The sequence below is a fragment of the Maniola jurtina genome, chromosome 6 (genome assembly GCF_905333055.1).
Source record: "Maniola jurtina chromosome 6, ilManJurt1.1, whole genome shotgun sequence".
NCBI classification, from domain to species: domain Eukaryota; kingdom Metazoa; phylum Arthropoda; class Insecta; order Lepidoptera; family Nymphalidae; genus Maniola; species Maniola jurtina.
The window spans coordinates 1,642,314-1,669,254 of NC_060034.1; the positions used below are offsets into that span (position 1 = coordinate 1,642,314).

Consider the following 26,941-nt stretch of genomic DNA (forward strand, 5'->3'; position numbering starts at 1 on the left):
CGCAGCGTCGGGCCTCATGCTGCACAACTACTACGTCACGCCCATATGTACACCCTCCAGAGCCGCGCTCATGACCGGCAAATACCCGATACACACTGGCGAGTAACGTCTGTTTGTTGTTTATACGCCGAACATCGACGCCCTCGCAGCGTCGGGCCTCATGCTGCACAACTACTACGTCACGCCCATATGTACACCCTCCAGAGCCGCGCTCATGACCGGCAAATACCCGATACACACTGGCGAGTAACGTCTGTTTGTTGTTTATACGCCGAACATCGACGCCCTCGCAGCGTCGGGCCTCATGCTGCACAACTACTACGTCACGCCCATATGTACACCCTCCAGAGCCGCGCTCATGACCGGCAAATACCCGATACACACTGGCGAGTAACGTCTGTTTGTTGTTTATACGCCGAACATCGACGCCCTCGCAGCGTCGGGCCTCATGCTGCACAACTACTACGTCACGCCCATATGTACACCCTCCAGAGCCGCGCTCATGACCGGCAAATACCCGATACACACTGGCGAGTAACGTCTGTTTGTTGTTTATACGCCGAACATCGACGCCCTCGCAGCGTCGGGCCTCATGCTGCACAACTACTACGTCACGCCCATATGTACACCCTCCAGAGCCGCGCTCATGACCGGCAAATACCCGATACACACTGGCGAGTAACGTCTGTTTGTTGTTTATACGCCGAACATCGACGCCCTCGCAGCGTCGGGCCTCATGCTGCACAACTACTACGTCACGCCCATATGTACACCCTCCAGAGCCGCGCTCATGACCGGCAAATACCCGATACACACTGGCGAGTAACGTCTGTTTGTTGTTTATACGCCGAACATCGACGCCCTCGCAGCGTCGGGCCTCATGCTGCACAACTACTACGTCACGCCCATATGTACACCCTCCAGAGCCGCGCTCATGACAGGCAAATACCCGATACACACTGGCGAGTAACGTCTGTTTGTTGTTTATACGCCGAACATCGACGCCCTCGCAGCGTCGGGCCTCATGCTGCACAACTACTACGTCACGCCCATATGTACACCCTCCAGAGCCGCGCTCATGACCGGCAAATACCCGATACACACTGGCGAGTAACGTCTGTTTGTTGTTTATACGCCGAACATCGACGCCCTCGCAGCGTCGGGCCTCATGCTGCACAACTACTACGTCACGCCCATATGTACACCCTCCAGAGCCGCGCTCATGACCGGCAAATACCCGATACACACTGGCGAGTAACGACTGTTTGTTGTTTATACGCCGAACATCGACGCCCTCGCAGCGTCGGGCCTCATGCTGCACAACTACTACGTCACGCCCATATGTACACCCTCCAGAGCCGCGCTCATGACCGGCAAATACCCGATACACACTGGCGAGTAACGTCTGTTTGTTGTTTATACGCCGAACATCGACGCCCTCGCAGCGTCGGGCCTCATGCTGCACAACTACTACGTCACGCCCATATGTACACCCTCCAGAGCCGCGCTCATGACCGGCAAATACCCGATACACACTGGCGAGTAACGTCTGTTTGTTGTTTATACGCCGAACATCGACGCCCTCGCAGCGTCGGGCCTCATGCTGCACAACTACTACGTCACGCCCATATGTACACCCTCCAGAGCCGCGCTCATGACCGGCAAATACCCGATACACACTGGCGAGTAACGTCTGTTTGTTGTTTATACGCCGAACATCGACGCCCTCGCAGCGTCGGGCCTCATGCTGCACAACTACTACGTCACGCCCATATGTACACCCTCCAGAGCCGCGCTCATGACCGGCAAATACCCGATACACACTGGCGAGTAACGACTGTTTGTTGTTTATACGCCGAACATCGACGCCCTCGCAGCGTCGGGCCTCATTTTATTTTTTATTTTTATTTTTATTTATTATTATTTACATTTAAAATATACAGAGAGTTTTTATTACAGTCAGCGCCACAAAAACCACAGTTGGTTTTACCGGGCACTGAGTTTATTAATTATAGCTATACAATAAAAATAAAATTATAGAAACCAGCATAATGACAAATTGGTAATGTAGGTACATAGTACTTAATCTAGTGGGTAGGTAAGAATGCTGCACTAACTATAGTATTGAAGCTACATAAACATTAATACATTTTAATTCAGATTTTAGTTACGCTATTGAGGTATGTAGATTCTAGGTATACTAAAACATAACATTTATTTCGCTTTTAGGCATGCAACACACAGTGCTATTTGGCGCGGAGCCTCGTGGTCTGCCGTTGCCGGAAAAGCTTCTGCCAGAGTACCTCAAGGATGTCGGATACAGAACCCACTTAGTGGGCAAATGGCATCTCGGCTCCTACAAGAAAGAATACCTGCCTATGTACAGAGGGTGCGTAAAATATTTCTACCTAACATTTTCCGGTATTTCATCACATACTCACCCAAGCTGTGAACGTCATAATAAGCCCCTCCACTTACCTTTCTCATCCAGCCACTTCCCACCACTCTCCTTAAATCGTTGGTCCCATGTGCTAGAGGTCACCTCACACTGCTCATTCAAAAGCACTTGTAAAAGTTTATTTGAATAAAAATCTATTCTATTCCATTCTATTCATTGCTACTAGGTAGGTAAATACTTAGTTTTTGAAGATTTTCTTAGCTCTCAGAGGTATAAAGCAACAATGAATAATATATTTGGGGTCCTCCAAAGTTAAACTACTCAAGGGATGTTTTATGAGCCTCAGTCCTGACTGAGCCTCTGTAACTCTAGTTTTTGAAAAAAAAAAAATTTAGAGGTGCTAAACTCGGTTGCTGCTCTTTGCCATAAAATTATGGTCCTAGAGAATACCGCTCTGAAAATTCCGTTCAGTCAGCCGCATCGAGTCTCTTCTTCGACTGTGCGTTGTCTCACTCGGTGGGATCCTTTCTGGGATCAGGCATAAGTACCTACTTGTTTTATCCACTTTTTGCAGCTTGAGCATCTAATTTATTGAGCTTTTGGACTCATGAGCTGCACTCACAAGTATAGCCAGCCAGTTTTTAGACAGTCAGTTCAAGGTAAATAAGGCGATATTAAGAAATCAATCGATTATTATCATACTCAGCGTGGAATTAATGTTTGGTTTTCTTTTGTAAGATTCGACAGCCACGTTGGATTCTGGACAGGCAAGATCGATATGTACGACCACACCAATCAGGAAAAGGGGCATTGGGGCTTCGACTTCAGACGAGGTAATTTTACTTCTGTTTGCCTACTACCTAACTGTGAGCTCAAGTGTGCTGAACTCTGACGTCTTTCTGATTTTCTCCTTGCAAAAACCGTTTCCTTTCAAAAGAGAAAACGTTAGGTGCTTACCTACATAAACACCATAAAACCCATGGTGCGTTTCGTAATTAACTCTAACCATTACCTAAACTATCTTATATTTTGTGCTCATTCGAAATAAATAACCCGAATTTTGTAACTGGTCTTTGGGGCTACTTTTTTCTGAAGTCAGGTAAAATTCATAAATATTTAGTAAGTAGGTACTTACTAAATACTACCTAGGCCCCAGGACAACTTTGTCAAGTCAAAATTACCACTTGATAGTTAGGAAAGCCGCACGGGAGATTCTATACCTACTCAAAATATCTAACAAAAAACTCAGCAGTCATTCCTAAGATGTAAATACAAAATAGTAGACTCACTCTTTTCAAAAAAGCAAAATGTGATCGGATCGGGCAATACATAGGCCGGTTGATGGGTCGGGGGGCAATACATAGGCCGGTTGATGGGTTGGGGGGCAATACATAGGCCGGTTGACGGTTTGGGGGGCAATACATAGGCCGGTTGATGGGTTGGGGGGCAATACATACGCCGGTTGACGGGTTGGGGGGCAATACATAGGCCGGTTGACGGGTTGGGTAGGTATGTTTATCATATACCTACCCTACATATACCGTACTTACCGACCTATCTATTTTGTGGACAGCTAAATGCAAAGCTACAACATGTTTCCAGGGTTCTCGGTAGCTCATGATCTCTTCGGTGAATACGCAACCGACATCTACACGAAGGAAGCTGTCAAGGTTATAATTTTCAGTTATTATTGATTAGCGTTCCGTATACCAAAGGAAAAAACGGAGCCCTGACAGACTGACAGACAGCAAAGTGATCCTATAAGGGCTCCTTTTGTCCTTTTAGGTACGGAACCTTAAAATTAGAGGTACTTGTCCGGGATCGATCCCCAAACCCCAGACATACCATTACCGTGCCCCAGACTAGGGGTGGAGTTCACCGACTTTTAAAACGGCTGATTATTAGAAAACCGGCTGATTAAGTGATTTTTACTGTTCACCAGCACCTAACCGAGGTTTGCAGCCCTAAAACGGCCGTTTTACCTAACCGAGCTCGGAAGGGTCGTTTAACCGGGGTTTCCACATTTTTACATCTGTTGTGCCTTTGTGTACAGATCAATTTAGATTATTTCGATTTGTCTTTGCGTCGTTCATTTCAGTAGCGTGCAACAAGTGATTAATGTAATGGTTGGAAATAATTACTTATCTTACTTTCCACTATATTTTGATATTTTAAAACGAACTCTGAACTGATGCGCTTGTCGTCACTTGAAAAATCACTTGTACACATTTTTGGCCCTCCATTTTAATATTGAAATTATTTTAAACACTAGAATCTCTTAAAATCATCTTTAAATGCACGCACAAATAATTACGGCAACACGACAGCAAAAAATCAACAGTCCAACACGTGCAGGACACATGATCACGACTGTGACGTCGGGGCCCCGAAGTTGTAAATTTGGGACGGTTACTACCTGGCAAAATTTAGAACAATAGTGTAGTTCATCTTACCCATAGCGTCTTTGTACTTTTCCAGTTGAAAGTATTTTATTTTATGCTCCTAAATATAGGCGTCACAGTTTGTTGTGTTGAATAATAATGACAATGTGTCTTCGCTAACGCATTGCGTTTTAGCGTTCGTTCGTAGCAGCAGCGTAGCTGAGAACAGATGGTGTTCCGCCGATTTAGTAACCATGCTACACTTTTTCGTGATGAACAGTAAATATTAAAACGGTTGTTTAAACGACGGTTTCGAAATAACCAGCTGATTTAGCAACCGTTGTTTATGTAGCTTTCGGCGAACTCCAGTCTAGGAGGCCGACGTCTTAACCACCAGTTATAACCGCGTTAAAGTTTAACATCTAGAGGTTAAAGAATATTTACCAACTTATCACACTAGTCACACTAGTATTATAAAGGGGAAAGTTTGTGTGTATGTGTGTATGTTGTTGTTACTCCTTCACGTAAAAACTACTGTACGGATTGGGCTGAGAATGGAGATAGATTATACCGTGGATTAGCACATAGGCTACTTTTTATCTCGGAAAATTGAACAGTTCCCACGGGATTTTTAAAAAACCTACATCCACGCGAACGAAGTCGCGGGCATCAGCTAGTCACTAATATACCTAGCAAAAGCAAAACTAGCAAGTAAGAATCGTGTAAATCATATTAAAACTAAAACGAAATATTTACTAAATTATTGATTGTGTTGAGGTCGTGGCAAAAGGTCAGAGGCATCAATGCGGTAGTTAGTACAACACTTCCGGCTGCGGGTTCCGTTCCGGGCAAGCCTTACAATGATGTTTTGGCGATAAGACCATGCTTTGTATGGGCACAGTTTACAGGTCGTAAAACTGTGGTATCGGCGCATGTACACGTGGATGTAGCACGGGACAAAGCCGACCCACAGCGCGGAACCTACGCGGGGACATTGATCCGATACGAGCACGGGTTCAAAAGATTAAATCGGTGATGGATTAACACCTTTGAGAACATCATAGAGAATTCTCAGACATGCCGGTTTCTCACGATTTTTTCCTGCGCCGTATAAGCAAGTGTTTAGTTAGCAAAGTAAAGCATTTTGAGCAAGTTAATTGATCAAAACGCACATAACTCCGAAAAGTTAGATATGCATGCCAAGGTGTAGTCCCGGTGGCCCCATTAACCGTGTCCCCATAAATGGGGCCAGCGGGATTAGAATAAAATTATCAAAAATCAGTCCGGTTGTCCCCATTCCGGTGTAGCCGTCTTCGGCTATCATGGCTAGGCTAGATATAATATCATTGGTTCCACTAAAATAAAACTATTTTCAGGTTATTAACAGCCACAACAAAAGCGAGCCGTTATTCCTGATGGTGGCGCACTCAGCGGTGCACAGCGGCAACCCGAGTGAATATATCCGCGCTCCGGACGGCTTGGTCGCTAACTTCACTCGCATTGAGAACTTTCAGAGACGGAAGTTTGCTGGTGAGTTAATTCTAAACGTATACTTACTAAGTATTTTTTAAACCTTTTCAAAAGCTAGGCAGTAGAGAATCAAAGCCCATGTTACTCTAGGGTTCCTGTTAAAAATACTGATAACCTCTTATTTTGTATTCAGACACAAATTAGCTCTTGACTGCAATCTCACCTGGTGGTAAGTGATGATGCAGTCTAAGATGGAAGCGGGCTAACCTGGAAGGGGTATGCCCCCCCCCCTTGGTTTCTACACGGCATCGTACCGGAACTCTTAATCGCTTGGAAGCACGGCTTCGCCGGTGGTGGCAACAAGCCACGGCATATTGATCACCAACTTATTTTTCTTGTTCTATCTTTAGGTACCTATATTTATATGTAGTTATTTATCATTCGAAACTAATCTATGAATGAATAGGTTGATATGTTTTTAATGGGTAAATACTAAATACTAGGTAAGCTTTATAATTATGTTCTTTCTTCTTTCTCGGTACCTGCTATACTTATTTGAATACTTAATATTCATGATAAAAAATTCAACAGCCGTATTGACAAAATTGGACGAGTCGGTTGGTAAAGTGGTGGAAGCCCTGGACGCAAGAGGTCTGTTGGAGAACAGTATCGTCATCTTCACCACTGACAACGGCGGCCCAGCTGAGGGGTTCAACGATAATGCAGCGTCTAATTATCCTTTGAGAGGGGTGAGCATTGATACCTCACCAAAAATCTGTGTCCCTCCGTATCTCTACTCTAAAACGCGTCTGCCCCAGCAGCCTTTGATTTCAGGCCTTACCTTGATCTTAGGTATCAATAGATTTAAAATCAAGGTAAGGCCTTAAAATTGAAATTCCAATGAGTTATTTCAAATTGTAGGTCAAAAATACTCTGTGGGAAGGCGGAGTGAGAGGCGCGGGGTTGATGTGGAGTCCGCTGATCGCTAAGAAGGCCCGCGTCGCCTCACAGCGGTTCCACCTGGTGGACTGGCTGCCTACCCTGCTGAGCGCCGCGGGAGCTAATGTGAGGTACAAACAGCTTTAAACTGACCGAACAAGTGCGAGTTGCGCTCGGGCTGGAAATCGAACATATAACTAAGTACAGTACAACCAAATTAATAATGCGCATGCAGATCTTCGCTAATTGTCGTATTCCGAATCATTGAATCGTAAGAGCCCTAAACAATGCACTTGCATTTTGCACCTTGTTATAAACAAATAGGAGTCAATATCATGTGTATCATACGACCGTTGCCGAACAGTGACGAAGATTTCTATGCGCATTATTAATTTGGTTGTACTGTACCTAGGGTAATTATTTGGCCGCTTAAATTATCTCCAACTGCAAATGTAAGTTTGTAATCGCTAATGTCATAGGTAGCATGTCTAACTTAGTACCGAAAGCCATATATAGGTACCTATTATAGTGCGCGACAGGTTCAGATGGCAACCGGGTGGGGACGTCCCGCACACCCGCACAGCCCTCGCACTAACCCGCTGCGGGTGAGTGCAGGTAACGTGCGGATGTGCGGGACGTCCTCCCCCGCCTCATACCGATTATACGACATAGTATATAAGTATGACGAGGTACATATGGCTTTCCGATTTTTCCCTTTATTTGTACTATGACATTGCTTCTTGCCCAATTTTATGATTCTAGGATTCTATTGCCTTACGAGTAAAGAATATACGGCATTAACTACACTCTAGTTACTAGAGCAAATATAAGTACCTATAATATACTTAGTACTTACCTAGTTAAACTACCGATAGCCTGGATACTATGAAGTATACCTTATTTAAATAAAACAAGTATAATAGTACTCTTGATGTGAAAAACTTGCTGTGTTTCTCTTTCAGCACACTGGCGTACATAGACGGAATGGACCAATGGAACACTCTGTCGAATGATCTCGAGCCGTGCAGGACCACTATTGTTCACAACATTGACGATATCTTGGGAAGTGCTTCTATAACGGTCGGAAAATGGAAATTGCACAAAGGTATAGTATGGTATACTATCGTAGTTATAGTACCTATTGGATAGAAGATATATTATAGAAAACTTTATTGCACTCAAACATGAAATAATCAAGACAAAACAAAGAAACTAAAAACTACAAACCATAATTGTATGCAAAGGCAGCCGACGTATTATAGGAGAGAAGAGCGAAGCGAGAAAATACAACCCGAAACAGCTTCGAGAGATCCCCCGTTTCATTTGACAGACGTGCACCGCGTGCACACTGTTTAATTGATTTCAGGGTTACTAACCATAAGATACGCTTTATTTTTATTTTTTTAATTCACAATATTGTCCATTTTGACTCAACGAGGGCTGGGGGCCCTGCATAGCCACGGGTCTCTGGGTTACAGCCCAAAAATTCCTTATAAAGATGCGCTCATGATCAACGTTAGTGAGGTGTAACCCTGCAGGCCTTTTAAAATTCCCTAGGTACCAACTACGGGGGCGCCTGGGACTACTGGTACGGACCGAGCGGCCGAGAGGGCGCCTATGACGTCACTCTGGTTCAGACGTCACTTGCCGGGTGCGCCATCAGTAGAATGGGCCTCATGCCTGACAACGAGAAGGTCCTGGAGCTCAGGTAATATGAATACTTATTTACAGACTTATCGTCATCATCATCATCATCATCATCAGCCTGTGGAGTGTGGATGTCCACTGTTGGACATAGGCCTTCCCTATAGAGCGCCACCACACCCGGTCCTCAGCCTTCCTCATCCAGCCACTTCCCGCCAGCCGCTTTATATCGTCGGTCCATCGTGCTGGAGGGCGTCCCACACTACGTTTGCTACAGAACTATCGTGTAAATTGTAATCTTATTAGTATTTTTGTCTTAATAGCGGGTGAGCGCGGGTGACGTGGGGGTGTGCCGGGCATCCCCCCGCCTCATACACCGATTGCCATCTCAACCTGTCGTGGACTATAATATGGTTATAGTTCTAATACCGATTTAAATCCTCCGCGGATAAAAGTCGTTGTACACAATTTAGAGCCCCTATACTTAGTTACCTACCTAAAAATTGTTTTGCAGACAGGCGGCAACAATAAAGTGCGACAGAAAAAATCAGATAGTTTGCAACGCGTTGAAAGCACCGTGCTTGTACAACATCGAGGAGGATCCCTGCGAGACCAGAAATCTTGCTGACGAGTAAGTTTTTAATTAGCTAGGCATACAATGTGTGACCAGAACTCTAGCAAAAACAAAGTCAGGCGATAGAAGGTGACTAGGTACTGACTAGGTACTGTTCAAATCAGTGACTTTATGATAATGAAAGCAATAACTTTTCAGAGAACCAGCAGTGCTAGCAGAACTACTCCAGGAATTGGCCAAAGTGAACCGAACTGCTGTACCGCCGAACAACAAACCCCTAGATCCTGTAGGGAACCCCATGTACTGGGGGTATGTTTTCACCAATTTCGGCGACTACAAAACCCCTCCACTAAATGTCGAATATTGAGATCAATTAATTTAAATTAATTTTTTTTTCCTTACCATAAAGCTCTATTATAATACCTAATGGTAGCTTTATTGCTACTAAGATCTAGCCTATGAAAATTAAAATTGAGGTCAAACAATCTGCCTAATTTATTTGACTTAGGAAAATGAAAAAAATAAGTGCTATTTAAGTGGGTAAATTTATTATTTTATTCCATTTTATCCAAGCCTACCTCAATAATTAATAATAATAAGTACCTAGATAGATATATACTCCGCGACAGATTGAGATGGCAATCGGGGTATGAGGCGGGGGGACGCCCCGAACACCCGCACGTCACACGCGCGCGTCACGGGGTTGTACGGATGTGCGAGTCGTTCCCTCCCCGATTGCCATTACAAATTACAAGCTGTTTTTTTGTCCAAATAGATGTCGTTGTATAGGTACTTACCTAGGTAATTATGCTGTCCCTAAATGTCAGAATGATATTCCACCTGCACCGATTCAATATACTTAGGTACTTACCTAGGTACGAAATGTAAATTATTACACTTAATGGATAGTTAAAATCAGGAAATCCAACAATTATTATATACTTACTTTGTTATTATATGATAATCGAATAATTATAATGCAATTATTGGATTTCCTGATTTTTAAAATAATAGTCCGTCAAAAAAAAAATTAACAATTTTTTTTTATAAAAGCACCTAATAGATACAAAAGAAAATTATTGTTGAGACTAAAATAAGAAAATGTATTAACATTAAGGGTACCTACCTAACTAGTTATAGAAATAGACTTTATTATGCCTTTTTAGTCATAGAATTAAGTACAAAATAAATAATAAATCATTTTAAGTCTAGTATTCTTTTTTTCTTAGTCATGCAGCCATGCTTGATTTTCCTTGGATTTCCAAACCTTGGATTTCCCGCGCAATTTTGTGTATCATAGACAAATTCAATTTTAAAATTTACGTTTCTGGATTCCGGTATAATAATAAAATATAATACTCTTCCGGTAGTAACAGAGTACAGAACAAATCTCATATAATTTATAATAGGTACCTACCTAATTGATTAGCAGATCTACAGTAGAAACGAGTAACATTGATGGGAGTAGTCGGATTTTAATAAAAAAGTTTTGTTTAACTTGTTTATAAAGTTACCCATTGCCATGGTAAATAGAAAGAAAAAGCTGGTATTAGAAATGTTAGTAAAGTACCAATTAAAAGAACCTATTATCTGAATTGAACATTAAAAATAAACAAAGAAGGTGTTGTTTGGTGCATCAAAATTGCATCAAACCATGCATCAAACAGCACCACATTGTGAAAACGGATAGAAATGAGGTTTTTTATAACTACTAACTAATGGGTACTTAAAAATAAATAATTCAATTTTTCCTTTTTTCAATGTTGACAGGATTAACAAATGACGCAGTAGCTTCGTTTCTATCGTTTTGCAATTTGCAATATAATTTGATTTGGATTTATTTATGTGAAAAGTATTTAATACCTGTCTTGATAAAATGTTGTGTCCAGAAGGTGAGCAGTTACAAAATGAAATTAGTACAAAAGAAGAAAAGGACACGTGTTGTAAGAAGAATAAAAAAGAACCCATAGAAGGCTCGGCAAATAATAATAGTTTAGATATACATTCATACAAAAATCCAAAGACTTGGAAAAAATCGATTACCAACTTTTTTCGCAATCAACTTCGATCGACGAAATCAAATGATGTAAGGACCTCTGCTCTTCTAATTCCTAATGTATCCTGCTTAGAGTAAACCGAAAATCGTAGATTTTATTGTGTTTGAGCTTGAACGAATTTTCCAGCATAAAAAGGTTTGGAATTTGCATCGAATTTCGGCTATATTCTGCCGAAGTTCGGCTAGTTTACATGCGCATCCAATGACTTTCTATGCGCATCTAAAGCGAAGACTTTCAACTACCCACATTTTACAATAAGCCACATTCGTAGATAACTACTATCTCTTCGATGTCGTGCGTTTTGTATCTTTCATCTTAGTCATCTTATCATTCCTTCGGGACATAGTTAAAATATTAATTACTATTCAATCAAATATTCGGCTGAACTCGACATTTGGCAGAATCCACACTAATTAATTATTATTGGTCTATCACTAATCCCACCACCCACCTATTTAGTAGATACTAACCCACTCTTAGCATTAATTATTTATTTAATTAAAAACTGATAGGTAGATACTTAGTAAGCAGTAGATAAGGTATTGCGTTACATTGATTGATAGATTCGATTAGGCAAATGTTTAATTTATTAAGTAGGTAAGCATCGTGAATTCGTAAGTAGGTACAAAGAAATGTAAAAAAATATCTAAAATTACTTTCAGGGTGACAGACCTTCGGGTAGCAATGAAAATTTTGAAGAAAAAGAAATAAGCCTAGAGCAAAAGTGGCAATCTTTGGGCAAGGTGTTCCGACGTCAAAGTTTTGCTGAACATTGGCAAAAGACATCGAACCAACAAGGAGAATCCTCAACTCAAAATAAACGCCACGCTGTGAGAAAAGTGATCTCTAGCTACTTTGGGAAATCTCAAAAATGTGCAATTGATGCAAATGAAAAGTAGTTTTGATCTATACCTACTTAATAAAATTCATATTTTCATACAACAACAAAATGTTGTGCTTTCTTTTTTTAATTGATCATAGAACGCTCTTCTGGAGTCCATGTTTCCTGCCATTTATAACTTACTTAGGCTGCTGTGCCTTCCAGGCAGTGAATAGTAGATTGTATCATAAGGGAGCAAAATAATATTTTTACGGTGAGGGCGCTTTTTTGAATCCAGAACGTAGCGAGGGATTCAAAGTACGTCGCCAGAGCCAAAAAATATTTTGCGCCCGAGTGATACACTCTACTTTTCATCACCCTCTATGAGAAAATAAAAGGCGCCTTTTATTTTATTGTATCTAATATTATTATTTAATAAAACAGAGTAACAAGTAAATTGAAATTAAATAGTACATAACTAATAATATCTTATAATAAAACAACTGAAAATTTATATTTACACTTGCAAACTATTCTCACAAATTAGTCGATACTAGAATTAATTTCTTAAACTGGACCCTTTCAAGTAAAGATATAGATGGCAGTATCATCCTCACATAAACCATAAACCTGTGAGGATTATATTGCCATTATCGCAATAAAAATACCATAAGCCTACGTTGTCGTATTAGTTTACAAATTGCGAAAAACCAAATTGAATTTGAATTTCGCGGGCAAGCCCGTCGATTCCATCTTAAAGCAAGATGGTCGTCAAGCGCAAGCCCACTCACTATCCTGAAATAAAAAAAAACGTCAATTTGTTTTCAATTATGGCAACTCCGCACAAAAAGCTGCCAATGTCAAGTTTGACTGCTTTGACACTTGACAGCAAATTGTGACATTTCCGCAGCAGGCCGTCTAATGAAAGGAAATTAATTTTTGACTTTCTGTTTTAAATAATGTTTTAGACTTAATAATTTATTTAAAGTTTTTATTTAACGACGCACCAACTCTCCGTTCTGTGATTCGTATTTACTTGTACGTTCATGTGCACCATTTTACTCGTGAAAACGCCCTTGAAAACAGCGATACAAAAAGTCTAAAGTCAGCATAGCAACAATACTTGAGTAGATTTAATTCCTATTTTGAGGAAGATTGCGGTCTGAACGCTGCAGCGGTGCCTTTAGGAGGTATGAAGTGTTAATAAATGTAACTACAATGCATGTATAAAATCTTCAATACCTATGACCATAGTACTATTATGTCTCTTCTTATTATGCATACCTGTGCATAGCTACCTACTATATCGTATAATATAGAGTACATGATCTGGTAACTACTACTTTTTATTGCGATAAATTATTATAGCATTTGAGTGACTTTAAGGATATACTGGGTATGTTTAATCAGTTAATTAATAAACAAACACAATGCTATAATTAAAATATATGTTTATCCTGTATATATTTTCTACTATAGGAAACTTCTTTGCACTTAAAATAAAACCATTATTATGTACTAATCATTGCATTCTCACAGCATAAGAGTTTTCTGTGGGGATCATTGCTGGACCTATTTCCAGCGTCAGTATGTAATGGTTTATGTATAAGTGATGAATGTGTGTTTATTTTAAACCTGAGCAGTTATTATATAAATGTTATCGATTGAGCATATTATATTTAAATTTACTACAATGTGTTACATTTTAGCCAATCAAATTAATATAAACACACATTTTGTTCTGTTGATGGGCTTGATTCTTGATATAGACACTATATGAGAAGTGGCTCGATATAATAATATCCTTGACTTGCACACTGAGTGGTCTGTACTCGGGTATTTTGTTCGGACATTTTGAACAATAACTCAAAAACTATTATGCATAAAAATAAATAAAAACTTGCTTTAGAATGTACATATGATATTCCACTTTCCTATGATATCCCACTCAGTATAGTTTAGTATACATAGTGCTGAAATTTCAGCTCCCTGACCTGCCTCGCCCCATGTATATTTTACAGAAAAAAATAAAACCAATGCTCTAACTGACATAGTTTTTTGCTATTATAACCATAAACCTCTACAAACAAAGTTAATTTTGCGGTTCGTTATCAAAATTGATTCTTACCCTTTTACTTCTTTGCAGTGCAGAACCCTCGTTGCGCGAGTCTGACTCGCACTTGGCCAGTTTTATTTTTTATAGGTAGGTTTAGAATAGGGAGCCTAGGAAAAACGAAGTCGCAGGCATCACACAGTGAGAATATAAATGTAATTGTTCTTGATGTTTCAACCATGAGACATACATAGGTCTCTTGCAAGGATCTCCACAGAATATTGTCTTTTGTGATAATAGTATATTGTTATTGATACTTAACATTATTGCCTTAAGCAAAGTATTAAAGAGGCAAAATAGTTGACATAATAAAATCTCCCTTGCAGATGAGTGCTGAATGCTTATGGAGATTTAAGCTGAAAGAAGACAAAATATTAATCTGATAATTAATCATAGGTTGAGTAAGTATTGCAGTGGTGCTTTTGTTAGTGTAAGATGATAACGCGGCGATGGTTCCATCCGGCACTGAACGGGGTGGACGCGGAGAAACTTCTGCTGGAGCGCGGCCGGGACGGCTACTTCCTCGCGCGCCCCAGCATGAGCAATAAGGGAGACTTCACACTGTCGGTCCGCAGAGGCTCCGAGGTGACTCACATCAAAATCCAGAATAATGGCGAATTCCTAGACCTCTATGGGGGTGAAAAGTTCGCGACGCTATCCGAACTAGTGCAGTTCTACATGGACAACCAGGGTCAACTACGCGAAAAAAACGGAAACGTCATTCGGTTGAAGACGCCACTCAATTGTGCCGATCCTACGACCGAAAGGTGGTATCACGGACAGCTCACCGCCAAGGAGGCGGAGAGGATCATGCTCGAGAACGGAAAAAACGGTTCATTTCTCGTGAGGGAGTCGCAGAGACAACCGGGCGATTTTGTATTGTCGGTGCGAATGCGGGACAGAGTGACGCATGTCATAATTAGGCGAAAAGATAATAAATACGACGTCGGCGGCGGCCTGCAGTTCGACGACCTAGTCAGCCTCGTGGAGCACTACCGCAACTACCCCATGGTCGAGACGACGGGCGACGTCTTGAGGCTCATCCAGCCCTTCAACGCCACGCGCATCCAGGTGCAACACTTCCACACGCGAGTCAAACAACTGCAGAAAGAAAACGAGGGCCCCATCGAGAGCATGGCGTACAAACAGGGCTTCTGGGAAGAGTTTGAAACTTTACAGATGATGGAAAACTTGCAACTCTTCGACAGGATGGAAGGTTCCAAACCGGAGAACATAAGGAAGAACCGATATAAGAACATCATACCTTTCGATCACACTCGAGTCATCCTCCGAGACATCCCCCCGGACGCTCCGCCGGGTTCCGACTACATCAACGCTAATTATATTCGATGCGACTTCATTGATTCCAATTCCGAATCGCAAGACTTAAACGGGAGCAACGAAAACAGTTCTCCGCATGCGAAAGACGGCACATCTTCTAAAAACAAGGATAAATCTTCCCCGACGCACACAAGTGTCATAATCATAGAGGAACAACCTAAGGAGCATTCGAAAGGTTACGGGAACGGCACTCATAAACTTTTACCGCCATTCGAGCCGAGCGTGCTACGCAGCAATCCGAACTACGTGAACACGACCATCCCTAAAACGACGGAAACCGTCGAAAACGGAGGCCCAGATAAGGTGTATAATAAAATTTACATCGCGACCCAAGGTTGCCTCTCGACTACTATTTACCAATTCTGGTCCATGATATGGCAGGAGGACGTGCGCATCATAATAATGACGACCAAAGAGATCGAGCGCGGCAAGGTGAAGTGCGAGCGCTACTGGCCCGAGCTGAACAAGACGGAGGTGATAAAGAAGTACACCATCTTCAACGAGTCGGAGTCGTCGACGCAGGACTACACGCTGCGGCGGTTCGTAGTGACCAAGAAGGACGAACCCAACGTGAAGCGCACCATCTACCACTTCCACTTCACCGCGTGGCCGGACCACGGCGTGCCGTCGGAGCCGGGCCGCGTGCTCAACATCCTGCTGGACGTCAACTACCGGCTGCAGCAGATCATGACGCACAGCGAGCCACCCGGCCAGGCCGTCGTGTGCGTGCACTGCTCGGCCGGCATCGGCCGCACCGGCACCTTCATCGTCATCGACATGATCCTGGACCAGATCCGCAAGGAGGGCTTCGACTGCGAGATAGACATCCACCGCACCGTGCAGATGGTCCGCGACCAGCGATCCGGCATGGTGCAAAACGAAGCCCAGTACAAATTCATCTACATGGCCTTGTTAGAGTTTATCGAAACCGAAAAGCAGAGGGTGGGCTTGGTGGCTCTGAATCCCACGCAAGCCATGGAGTCCTTGCGGATTTGATTCAAATCATTTTTGTACATTTCGGGAAAGGAAAAAAATCTTTTTAAACGCTTTATCTATCAATCGAAAATATTGTAAGGGGGGAGTAGACACTAAAGGCCCCTCAAAGGTAGTGTCGTAACGACTTGTTAGATTTGTTAGGTGTAATTTTCGAATCTATGCAGTTTAATAATTTGATTATTATAGATTTATTAATAATAATTGCAATACATATATATATTTCTATACTCATAAAATTACTAATGTGAAGTTTGGAAAAGATGTGGACTGTATATGTTCGAAATAATCTCACACCTTTTTTGTTGAACTTTTGAAATTTAATGAGTACACTGTACAGTAACCTTTTTGGGAAGGAATTTTACTCTTAAATACTTTTAGCCTGAGAGCTACAGAGCGTACTTCGACTTTGCTCAGACTTAAACTTCAGTTGAAACGATACAAAAAGTCAGTGATATATCGCTGTCTCGTTTTAAGTGTCTTAAGTCAGAGCAAAGTCAAAGTACGCTTTTTAGATCTCAGCCTCAAAGTTACCGTAACCAGCGTAACCGCTGAAGTAGTTGGATTGAACCTTACGGGATGAGCTCAAATAGCTTCCTCAGCTGATTACCTTCATATCTGATACAATAGGGATGATGCCTATTAGTCAAATCAGCAACTTTTTATCAAACGTCAAACCGTTCGATTAGTATAGTGGCTTGTATGAAATACTTACCTATCATACAAATTTGACGTGTTTTTCCAGTTAAATCAATATTTTAAAATGGTAAGCAAACTTAAAACTAACAGTGGATGTGGGTTTTATGAACTATTTAATAATTATTATTAAGACATAATTTATTTTTGGCACAGGCACCACCCCTATTAAACTCTTGCGGTGCTCACATAACCGGGTAAGAACTTTTAAGACTTTTTGTATCAATCTATCACGACTGTATGACGAAATTCCTTAGCTCAAAGTTCAAACCAATGGCATGCTAGGAGCGAAAGCTGGTCCTTCTTTCCACATGGAAACATACTTGTTCTAATACATACTTGAGCCGTCCCTTAGGCTTTACATAATATCACCGACGTTGCTACTCGTAGAATTCGAGCGTCGACTTCAGGGTTAAAGTAAAATGGATTTTGATCACCTTGTTTTAAAGCTCAAGTTTGTCCATACATCCTCGCGAAGTTCAAATTAATATTACTGAATTTTCGACTTTTAGTCAAGAAACTTTATTTCTTCTGTACTCTGACACTAGTATGCTTCGATGCTCGAATACGAACAGTGTTGGAGAAATGTAAAATAATACTAAGCCTATCCGACTCTCGGATTACAGATTTCATGTAGTAGGTATTTAATAGGATTTCTTTTTGAAACCTTAGCCTAAGTTTACAAAAACCGAGTGCATGCCATTGGTTCAAACTCTTGAAAATCTGTTAGTGAATCCTAATGTTTGGATCCTTAGCCACGTTGCGGGTTTAACGTGGTTGAGATTTTAACTATAATATTATATAAAAAGGATTTTATGATTATTGACTCACATTGTCTATGGAACGATGCATCTACTTGTTCTAAAGGAGATTTCATATCCTATTTACATCGCAGCAAAGTCAATACAACTTATACAACAAATATGCGTCTTATTTTTAAGAATTATACAACAAATATGCGTCTTATTTTTAAGAATAACAGCCGGTTCCCATTTGTTGTCTGTCGGGCCCGGATTTTAATCGGATGTTCCAGTGGCAGAACATTTTATATGAAGCTATTCACACTTGTCTGAAACCGATTTTGTGTCAAAATGTTCTGAACTGGAACATCCGATTAAAATCCGGACCCGACAGCTGACAAGTGGGAACGGGCTGTAGGACTTTTTTGTACACAAAGTGATCGTATCGTAACGCCGCCAATGTGAGTTGGCAAAAATTGTACCTACTTATCTATGAAACGGAGACCTGATAGAAGTTTCAAATAGTTGCTTTAAAATTGTACTATATGAAGCCTAACAAATGGAGAATAGGCTTCCAAGTGATCTCGAATCGATTTTGAATTAGACAGATTTTGTATATTGTATTTTTTATTTTGATGGGCCGGGCCATTTTTTATTGACGATGACGTCACATGTTAGTTGATAAAAAAAGAAATCTAGAGCGTGTAACTATGACGGTAGGACATAACGTTCTAACTACATATAAACGTCACAATATGCAATATATAAAATGGCAAACCATTGAGAGGGGTCTCTCCGTCACTTGCTCCATACAAATATAGTTCGTCTCATTGGAATACTAATCAATCATAGTCAATGGAATTTTGTAGAAACGTTCCGGGAACTAATATCTATGCCTGCGGTTTTCCAGATTTCCGTTAAAATATTCGGTTTCAAAGTTACGTTTGGTTAGTTAAAAATTCACATACAAATCTTTGAGCCCCTGTTATTTTAAAACTACATATTTTTAGAAAAATCTAAAACACCTTAGGCACAGATATTAGTTTCTAGAATATGTCTGTATGGACTCTAGTTGCTTAATATTCAAATGAAATTGGGGCTACGATTGTATGGAGTAAGTGACGGAGAGAGCCCTTGTTACCCGAATGGTTATTGCAGATTTATTTGAAATTATTTTAAAGAAACGTGAAAATTCGGCAAATTAGGGCGATAAACTGTGTGACGTTATTGACGAATGGTCCTTTACATTGATTTTAGAAGCGCCCCGTCCTTTGTGTCATGAACTGTTATAAAAACAGCAGTAACTCTTGAAAACAAATTGTTGATAGAAAACCAGAACAATGTTCAATAATACATCGACAAAATATCTCGTGTCCTCTGACAACATATTAGGTATTAAGTTATAAATAGTGGCGTAAATATTTTTCTATTATTGGTAGAATTTTGTTACAAAGTTGGTAGGATATAGGTGCAAAAGAAAACTTTAATTACCTATTATATCTTTCGGCCACATTACCTACCTCCAATTTAAATATTTTAAAATGATTCTGATATAAATATATAGTTAGTTAGGTAGTATTTCAAAGTCTCTACCACCAACAAAAGTTTTTTTAAAGAATCAAAATCATTGATAATAATAATCTACTCTTAATTTATCTATGTAATAAGTTTTTTTAATATATTTTGCATATTATTATAAAATTGAGGTGCTTATATTATTACTTATATGAATTTGTCCCTGAATCGCCTTAGGCGTTGGTGCGATATTTTTTAAGAATTTTATTTTCTATTTGAATAGGTATGTAGATGTTTGGATCAATTGAGCAATCACTACCCATATTATAAATGCGAAAGTGCATTGGTTTGTCCTTCAATCACTCCGCAACGGAGCAACAGAATACAGATCGCCTTAATTTTTTGCATGGATACAGTTAAGACCTGGAGTGACTATGGCTACATTTCATCCGGGAAAATCTAAGAGTTCCCACAGGATTTTAAAAACCTAAAGCCACGCGGGCGAAGTCGTGGACATCAGCGAGTAAATATATAAAAAAATTGAAATTTGAAGTATTAAATACATTACTTTCTACCTATTTATCATTATTTTCTCGCAAATTATAAGCAATTTCGCGAATTGGCTTTCATTTAGGATAAGAATGTACCTAATTTCTTTTATTTTGATAAACAGAACTGACCAAATACGATTTTAAACAATGGCTAATTTGATAGCTCAAATGATTCAATACTATTTTACGTTGTTGGCATTTTATTTATAATATATTCCAATTTGTAAAGCTGAGCTTAAGTATATTGCATGGAGATAATAGGGAGAACCAATTTGTTATCTGCAGAAGATATATGTTGTGTTATATAATATAATAATGAATAAAATGTGATATTGTACAATTATGACCTGTTTTCATTTGTATACGCTTTAGCAAACTTCTTTTACCTTTCCATTTAGGTACTTAAAACGTTTACTTTGACCAACTCATTTTTTTCTTCTCATGCAATGAAATGATCCTTGCCGCTTGCATGAAATTGAGCCGATTAGCATTTTAAAAAGTCCGTTTTATTTATTTTTGCGGACAACTCACGCTTGACCAAAAAGTTGACTAATATGGCAAATAATTTTTCACCAAAAAAACTTAGTGGTTCCTAAGACAGTTTTCCTCTATCTCCTATGATTTTGGATTTCCCCATTTTGTCCCAGTTAAAAACACGCCGTATAGAGTATTTATTCGTCCAAGGCCGTATATTACTTTAACAGTTGTGTGTGCATAGTACTACAGTTTAGTTTTAGATTTTAAATCTTACCAATGTTAATACAATTCGAATGTCGAAACACAATAACGTCAGAATAAAATGGTCCTGAACGTCCTCTATTTAAAGTGTAAAATTCAGTACCGCCGATTTTAATTTCAAAATGATTCCGCGATAATCTAATTCAGTCTTTAGACTTTTCATAAACTACTTCATACTTACAAAGAATCTGCTAAAGATAAGTATCTGGCTAATACAGAAAGTGTACTTAGTACCCAAATTGAATAAATGACTTTGAATATAAAATAATAATTGGCAATAAGTATTGTATTTTGGTTTATTGCATTAAATTTTTTCACTACACATTTATTTTGTAAATTCATAAACACAACAAATCAAACTACAGCCATGTTTACAAGAGTTGGCATGTCATACAACACAGTCACACGTTGCGCTTGTATAGGTCTGTAGTGCCTATGAATAAGCGCAAGTATCATGAAGAGTATTTATGCTTGTCTCGCACGCGGCCATACGTCTTATGAGCGTGAAGTAGAAAATTGTTGTACCATCATGAAATACAGCATGATTTTTGTATTTATGTCACAGCCAAAGTAATAAATCCTGATATTATATATATTATCTAGTCATTATTTATAATGTCTACCCAATTTAGATAAACTGATAATTGACACAGAATTAATCACATTAACTAGCAATTTTATATAATTTCTTCGAAGACTTGGATGATGTAATAAAACAAGTAGGTACTTACAGGTAAATATTATAAAATTATATTTCAATTTGCCTTATGCATACCTAACTATATGTGTAGCAATATTATACTGTTTTGAGACTTATTTCGTGGTTTAATGACATTATTATGTATTATAACGGGTACATAGGTTAGGTTAGGTTAGGTTAGGTTAGGTTAGGTTAGGTTAGGTTAGGTTAGGTTAGGTTAGGTTAGGTTAGGTTCAAAGTTAGACCGTATTTATTACTTTGGCTAACTTTGAACCGCTATTATGAATAATATCCGGATAAAGTGATTAATTTATTACATTGTCTAGTCAATTTTGATATTATACATAATGACCAGTCATTATGTATAATAGCTATTTAATCACTATGACTGTAACATTTATACCCATCTGTCAGTCTATAGATGATTACTTTTATGCAGAACAATGCAATTTAATGACGGACTGCGCCATCTATATGTGATTTCATAAATTAATTTTTTCGTGAACACATTTTAATTTTATTCAAACAATAAAATTGCGTTTGTGTGTATGTACTAGGAACATGCCAGCTCTTATTATTTATAATTCATTTATACTGCTTTGCTCCGGTCATCCCTAAACATCCATCTCACAATTTTGTAAGTCCTTTTAGGCACATATAACATAAAAAATCAACACAATCAATCAGGACAATAGTTAACTTTTGCAACGTTGCTGATGCTGTCACTTTTTGGCAAAAGCATAATGTGGTTGACAAAAAGTGACAGCAACATTACCAAAATTAACTATAGCTGTCCCTGTGCAACCACGCCTTATTTCAGACAATTTTATTTACACACGTTACCACAGCTTAGTAAACATACAGTTCAGAGATAAAAGCACTTGCGCAGAGCAACGGCCACATGATGTAAGCCAGGCTCATTTGGTCAGGCGACCAGAAAAACATGCCTACGCCGGCGCGCCCCTTGACGGCACTTATCTTTTATGAGAGAGAATTAAGAGAAGAATTAGACAATAGAAAGGTGTTCATTTTTAGGCTGCCTATAAAGCGGCTAAATTGCACTTTATTAGCCTACCTATAGGTACCTATAGGTAGCCTAATATGGTGCAATTTAGCTTTTTTACGTCATTGTGCATTACATCATGACAAAAGTCACTACTTAAACGTTTTTCCAGTGTGAGCTTTCTGCACCTCTAAGCTATTATTCTATGGCCGTGGTTCGAAATGAAAAGCGAGATTGACTTGGCTGGGATCCGGCAGGCTATCATGCTATAAAATGTTTGTAAAAAATTGCAGACATTTGATCTTTTTTCTGAACTGTGTGGTTTGCTAAACTGTGTTACTCACGTTTAACAAATTAAAAAAGATTATAGCTAATTAAAGGGCTTTCTGAGATGTTCAAGTGGCTTAATGGCTAGCACGTAGTTTTGTTTTGCTTGCTCAAACAGCTTGATGCGCCCGACAAGCAGTTTGAGCCAGCAAAGGACACTTTTCTCATTTCTTGAACACTGTCCGAACATTGTGTAAAGCAAATAATTATATAAAATCATATCAACCACTGTCAAGCATGTAAACGCTTGACGCAAGCAGTAAGCAAAAGTTGAAAATATTCAACATGCTTGTCATCAAGCCGCTTGACTGTCTCAGAAGCCCTTAAGGGGCATGAGACGGGTCTGCCCGCGAAATTAAAATTTAATTTGGTTTTTCGCAATTTGTAAAATAATACGACAACGCTGCTAAAAAGAGCTAATTTCTTAAACTGGACCCTTTCAAGTAAAGATTTTTATATAAACCTGTGAGGATGATACTGCCATTGTCACAATTAAAATACCATAAGCCTACGTTGTCGTATTAGTGTACACAAATTGCGAAAAACCAAATCAAATTTGAATTTCGCGGGCAGACCCGTCACTTCCACCTTAATAAATTAATTTAGTCATCATTATTGACGGGAATCTCTTCAATGCCTTCCGTTTCATTGACCAATGCTCTCTCTAAGATAACTCTGCCTTCTTTATACCTGAAAAGTAGAAATAATCAACATGAATTTAAATTAAAAAATATATATAAGTATGTATATTTTTTAGGGTTCCATACCTCAAAAGGAATAATGGAACCCTCATAGGATCACTTTGTTGGCTGTCTGTCCGTCTATCGTGTCTGTCAAGAAAACCTATAGGGTACTTCCCGTTGACCTAGAATCATGAAATTTGGCAGGTAGGTAGAAGTATAGCGCAAGTAAGGAAAAATCCGAAAACTGTGATTTTGTGGTTACATTACAAAAAATAAATTAATATGTGTTCATGAACAAATAATTAGTACTTTCAATTTTCAAAGTGAGATAACTATACCAAGTGGGGTATCATATGAAAGGGCTTACTTGTACATTCTAAAACCGATTTTTTATTTATTTTTACGCATAATAGTTTTTTGTTGTGAATTGTGCAAAATAATGAACTGTTGGTGCACTAGTCTGTCTTGCACTTGACAGCTTCTTTAATTTTTTGCCCTTTATTTAAAAGACTGCAGAGCAGACATGAAATCATAATGCTATCATAATCATCAATGCATTAACCTTTGGTTTTCCTCTGTAGCAAACTCATAGACCCAGCCTAGTTTAGTGCCACAGTTTTTGCAGGAGACATCCCGCACCATATGTCTGCCCGTCAGCATCACTCGGTCCTGCACTTCAGAGTACACTAAGTTCACTACTTTGTGGAAGAGGAAGGCACGACCTGGAATTGCATAACATTCAGTTAAATACAATTATAAAAATTATAAGGAAATGTCTAGATGGCCACATGTGGTTAATTGATAATAAAAATATATGTCCACAAGTCTAGGTTTCTGGGCCAGAAAGGTACCAACGCGACCTTATTACTAAGCTTCCGCTGTCCGTCCGTCGCCAATCACTTCAGCACTCAGTAGTTTCGCAGTGCGGAAACCATTTGAATATGAGCGTGAACAATAAATAAAATCAACTTTATTGAACTTTCAAATACAGTAAACACGTAGGACCAATCTCCACAGAGATTAGTGTGGAAGATACTACAGAGTACAATGCGTGTGTACATTGAGCAAAGTCAGATGCACTCAGTCTATATTTCCTTACTTTCATATCTCATGAAATATACCCATCGTACGATGGGGCAGTGAGCCAACATGACCAGATGGAGATCAAGCACAGGACCAACAGCTTTACAGGCTCTCCGAAGCACGGGTGAAACTCCACCAACTTCCTAACTCTGAGCTAGTACTGGGAATTTCTTGACGGAACCTAACCCAAATCCTATTATCTACCTATTTTATTTACGGGGGTAGAGGGTTGTTTAATAAGCCCCCCAAAGACTTAGAAAGATGCTGTACAAAGAAAACAACGAAATTATACCGTTATTATGGCAAACAGCTGACGCCAAGAAACCCTACAATCTTATACCTGTGGCTCCAGTAAATCTTGTGCTAATCAGTTCAGATCGATTCGTCAGTACTACGTCGCAAGCAGCACATGAGAATAAACGAGTGCCTCCAATATGATCCAGGAATATTTTTCCCATTTTTTTATTTTTCTTTGTTTCACTTGGATACAATAATTCTGGAGGAAACACGGATTGAAAAAGTCAATCACAGACCATGGCGTCAATTAACAATACAATCTCAATCCAGTATAATATTGTAGTCTTTGATCTCAATTATTATGATAGGCTGAATATATGATAACTGGTTGCAGCACTCATTGTGTCCAATCAAAAAGTTTGTAATCACTACGTTTTATCCAATAGTGAGCGTTTGTAATTATTGCGATCGTGACATTGTAGCTGTCAACGAGCTGTCAATTTTAAAGATTGCATGTGGTTTTTTTTTTAAATTTTACGGCACTGGATACAAGTTCTTTAAGGCCATTCTAAAAATACAAAATTAAATTGATTTAATTTTACTAAAGTTAGCGAAAATTATGCGAAAAACGTCTGCGTGATTTATATTCCGCGTACGGAATTTCACCTCACGCACTGCCGACCTCGCAATTTTCTGTTTTTATGGAGATTTCAGCATAGAAACTCATAGCATAGATTTCAGCATAGACGTAGAACTTATCATTATCATCGCCAACAGATAGACGTCCACTGCTGGGCATAGGTCTATTGTAGGGACTTTCACATGCACGTGTCTGTGCCGCCTGAACCCAGTGGCTTAAATAGGTAGGTACCTAGGGATATCTTCCAACGTGGACTTTCCGGTGCGAGTCCGCCATTCTAGAGCCTTGGTAGGTACCCTAACGTCTATCGGTTTTTCGAACTATGTGCTCTGACTCTGCCCATTACCATCTCAACTTCTGCAACGCGCCGAGCTGTGTCGGTTGCTCTGGCTCTTCGAATCTTCTCATTTCTGATTTGATCACGTAAAGAAACTTCAAGCTTAGCTCTCTCCATCGCCCACTGGGTGTTTTCTTGTGAGGCCCATATTTAGCGACCATGTCTCAGAAGGTCTCAGATCAAAACATAATCAGTCATCACTGAACTAAAATTACTGTATTATAGTAACTACCTATCCATTTACCTTACTAACTAGGTACATTTAGTTACTTAATAAATATAAAAAATTTTCAAAAGAAAAATAAAACCGACTTCAAAAACCAAAAACACTAAAAAGTAGAAAATAATTTTTGTTTAGCTACACATGTAATGTACCTAGGTATGAAGTCGAGCGAGCATATTAAAACAAAATTAGAAATCCAAGAGTGAAGCTCGCCCGACTTCATACCTAGGTACATTACATGTGTAGCTAAACAAAAATTATTTTCTACTTTTTAGTGTTTTTGGTTTTTGAAGTCGGTTTTATTTTTCTTTTGAAATTTTTTTATTTCACAATTTTTAGTGGCCCCACTGTACTATAATATGCTATGCCCAGTTAAAACCCTACTGTTTACTAAGCTATTACAGTGATCGCGAGCAATTTGCTCTTATCCATTGAGGAGTTCTGTTCTCCATCTCCGAAGATATTCATCAGATCTTCACCAAATTTATATGGGACCACCTGCACAGTATACCCTTTCAAACAAAAAAAAAATTTTCCAAATCGGGTCTTTGAGTAATCGGGGAACATACCTACATAAAAAATAAAAAAAAATAATAAAAAAAAAAAAGATCCCGACGAATTGAGAACCTCCTCCTTTTTTGGAAGTCGGTTAAAAATCAAATCATCATTAAGTTTTATTCCCTAAAAACGATAAGGTACCTAGGATGTATAATATGGGACAAAGGATCCACCTTAATA

At 39.4% G+C, this 26,941-nt stretch overlaps 4 protein-coding genes across 5 annotated transcripts; 3 read left to right on the forward strand and 1 right to left on the reverse strand.

The window, feature by feature from the left end:
• The first annotated feature begins 952 nt into the window (after window positions 1-952).
• On the forward strand, window positions 953-19,105 carry LOC123865898 (arylsulfatase I-like). Of its 2 annotated transcripts, none has more exons than XM_045907117.1 (12): window positions 953-1,826; window positions 2,230-2,389; window positions 3,137-3,231; window positions 4,001-4,068; window positions 6,156-6,309; window positions 6,841-6,998; window positions 7,171-7,319; window positions 8,151-8,293; window positions 8,746-8,896; window positions 9,347-9,463; window positions 9,605-9,772; window positions 19,087-19,105. In XM_045907117.1, coding segments are annotated over exons 1-12 (1,446 nt in total). In that variant the 5' UTR covers window positions 953-1,744; the 3' UTR covers window positions 19,088-19,105. The 2 variants fall into 2 exon arrangements, with proteins under 2 accessions (XP_045763073.1, XP_045763072.1); XM_045907116.1 differs by lacking the exon at window positions 19,087-19,105 and adding an exon at window positions 9,868-10,618 and having other exon boundaries at window positions 9,605-9,785.
• Window positions 11,155-12,423, forward strand: LOC123865911. Its single transcript, XM_045907138.1, has 2 exons — window positions 11,155-11,492; window positions 12,126-12,423. Exons 1-2 carry the CDS (start codon window positions 11,283-11,285, stop codon window positions 12,360-12,362), a joined length of 447 nt encoding a protein of 148 aa, XP_045763094.1. The 5' UTR covers window positions 11,155-11,282; the 3' UTR covers window positions 12,363-12,423.
• Window positions 12,909-18,099, forward strand: LOC123865893 (tyrosine-protein phosphatase corkscrew). Its single transcript, XM_045907107.1, has 2 exons — window positions 12,909-13,473; window positions 14,723-18,099. Exon 2 carries the CDS (start codon window positions 14,832-14,834, stop codon window positions 16,731-16,733), a length of 1,902 nt encoding a protein of 633 aa, XP_045763063.1. The 5' UTR covers window positions 12,909-13,473; window positions 14,723-14,831; the 3' UTR covers window positions 16,734-18,099.
• Window positions 19,106-22,066: 2,961 nt separating the features above from the next.
• On the reverse strand, window positions 22,067-25,310 carry LOC123865912 (protein yippee-like 5). The gene is made up of 4 exons (XM_045907141.1): window positions 25,107-25,310; window positions 24,246-24,405; window positions 23,589-23,690; window positions 22,067-23,322 (listed from the first exon to the last, which is right to left on the reverse strand). The coding sequence occupies exons 1-3, from the start codon at window positions 25,222-25,224 to the stop codon at window positions 23,603-23,605; spliced, it is 366 nt and encodes a 121-aa protein (XP_045763097.1). The 5' UTR covers window positions 25,225-25,310; the 3' UTR covers window positions 22,067-23,322; window positions 23,589-23,602.
• Window positions 25,311-26,941: the final 1,631 nt, after the last annotated feature.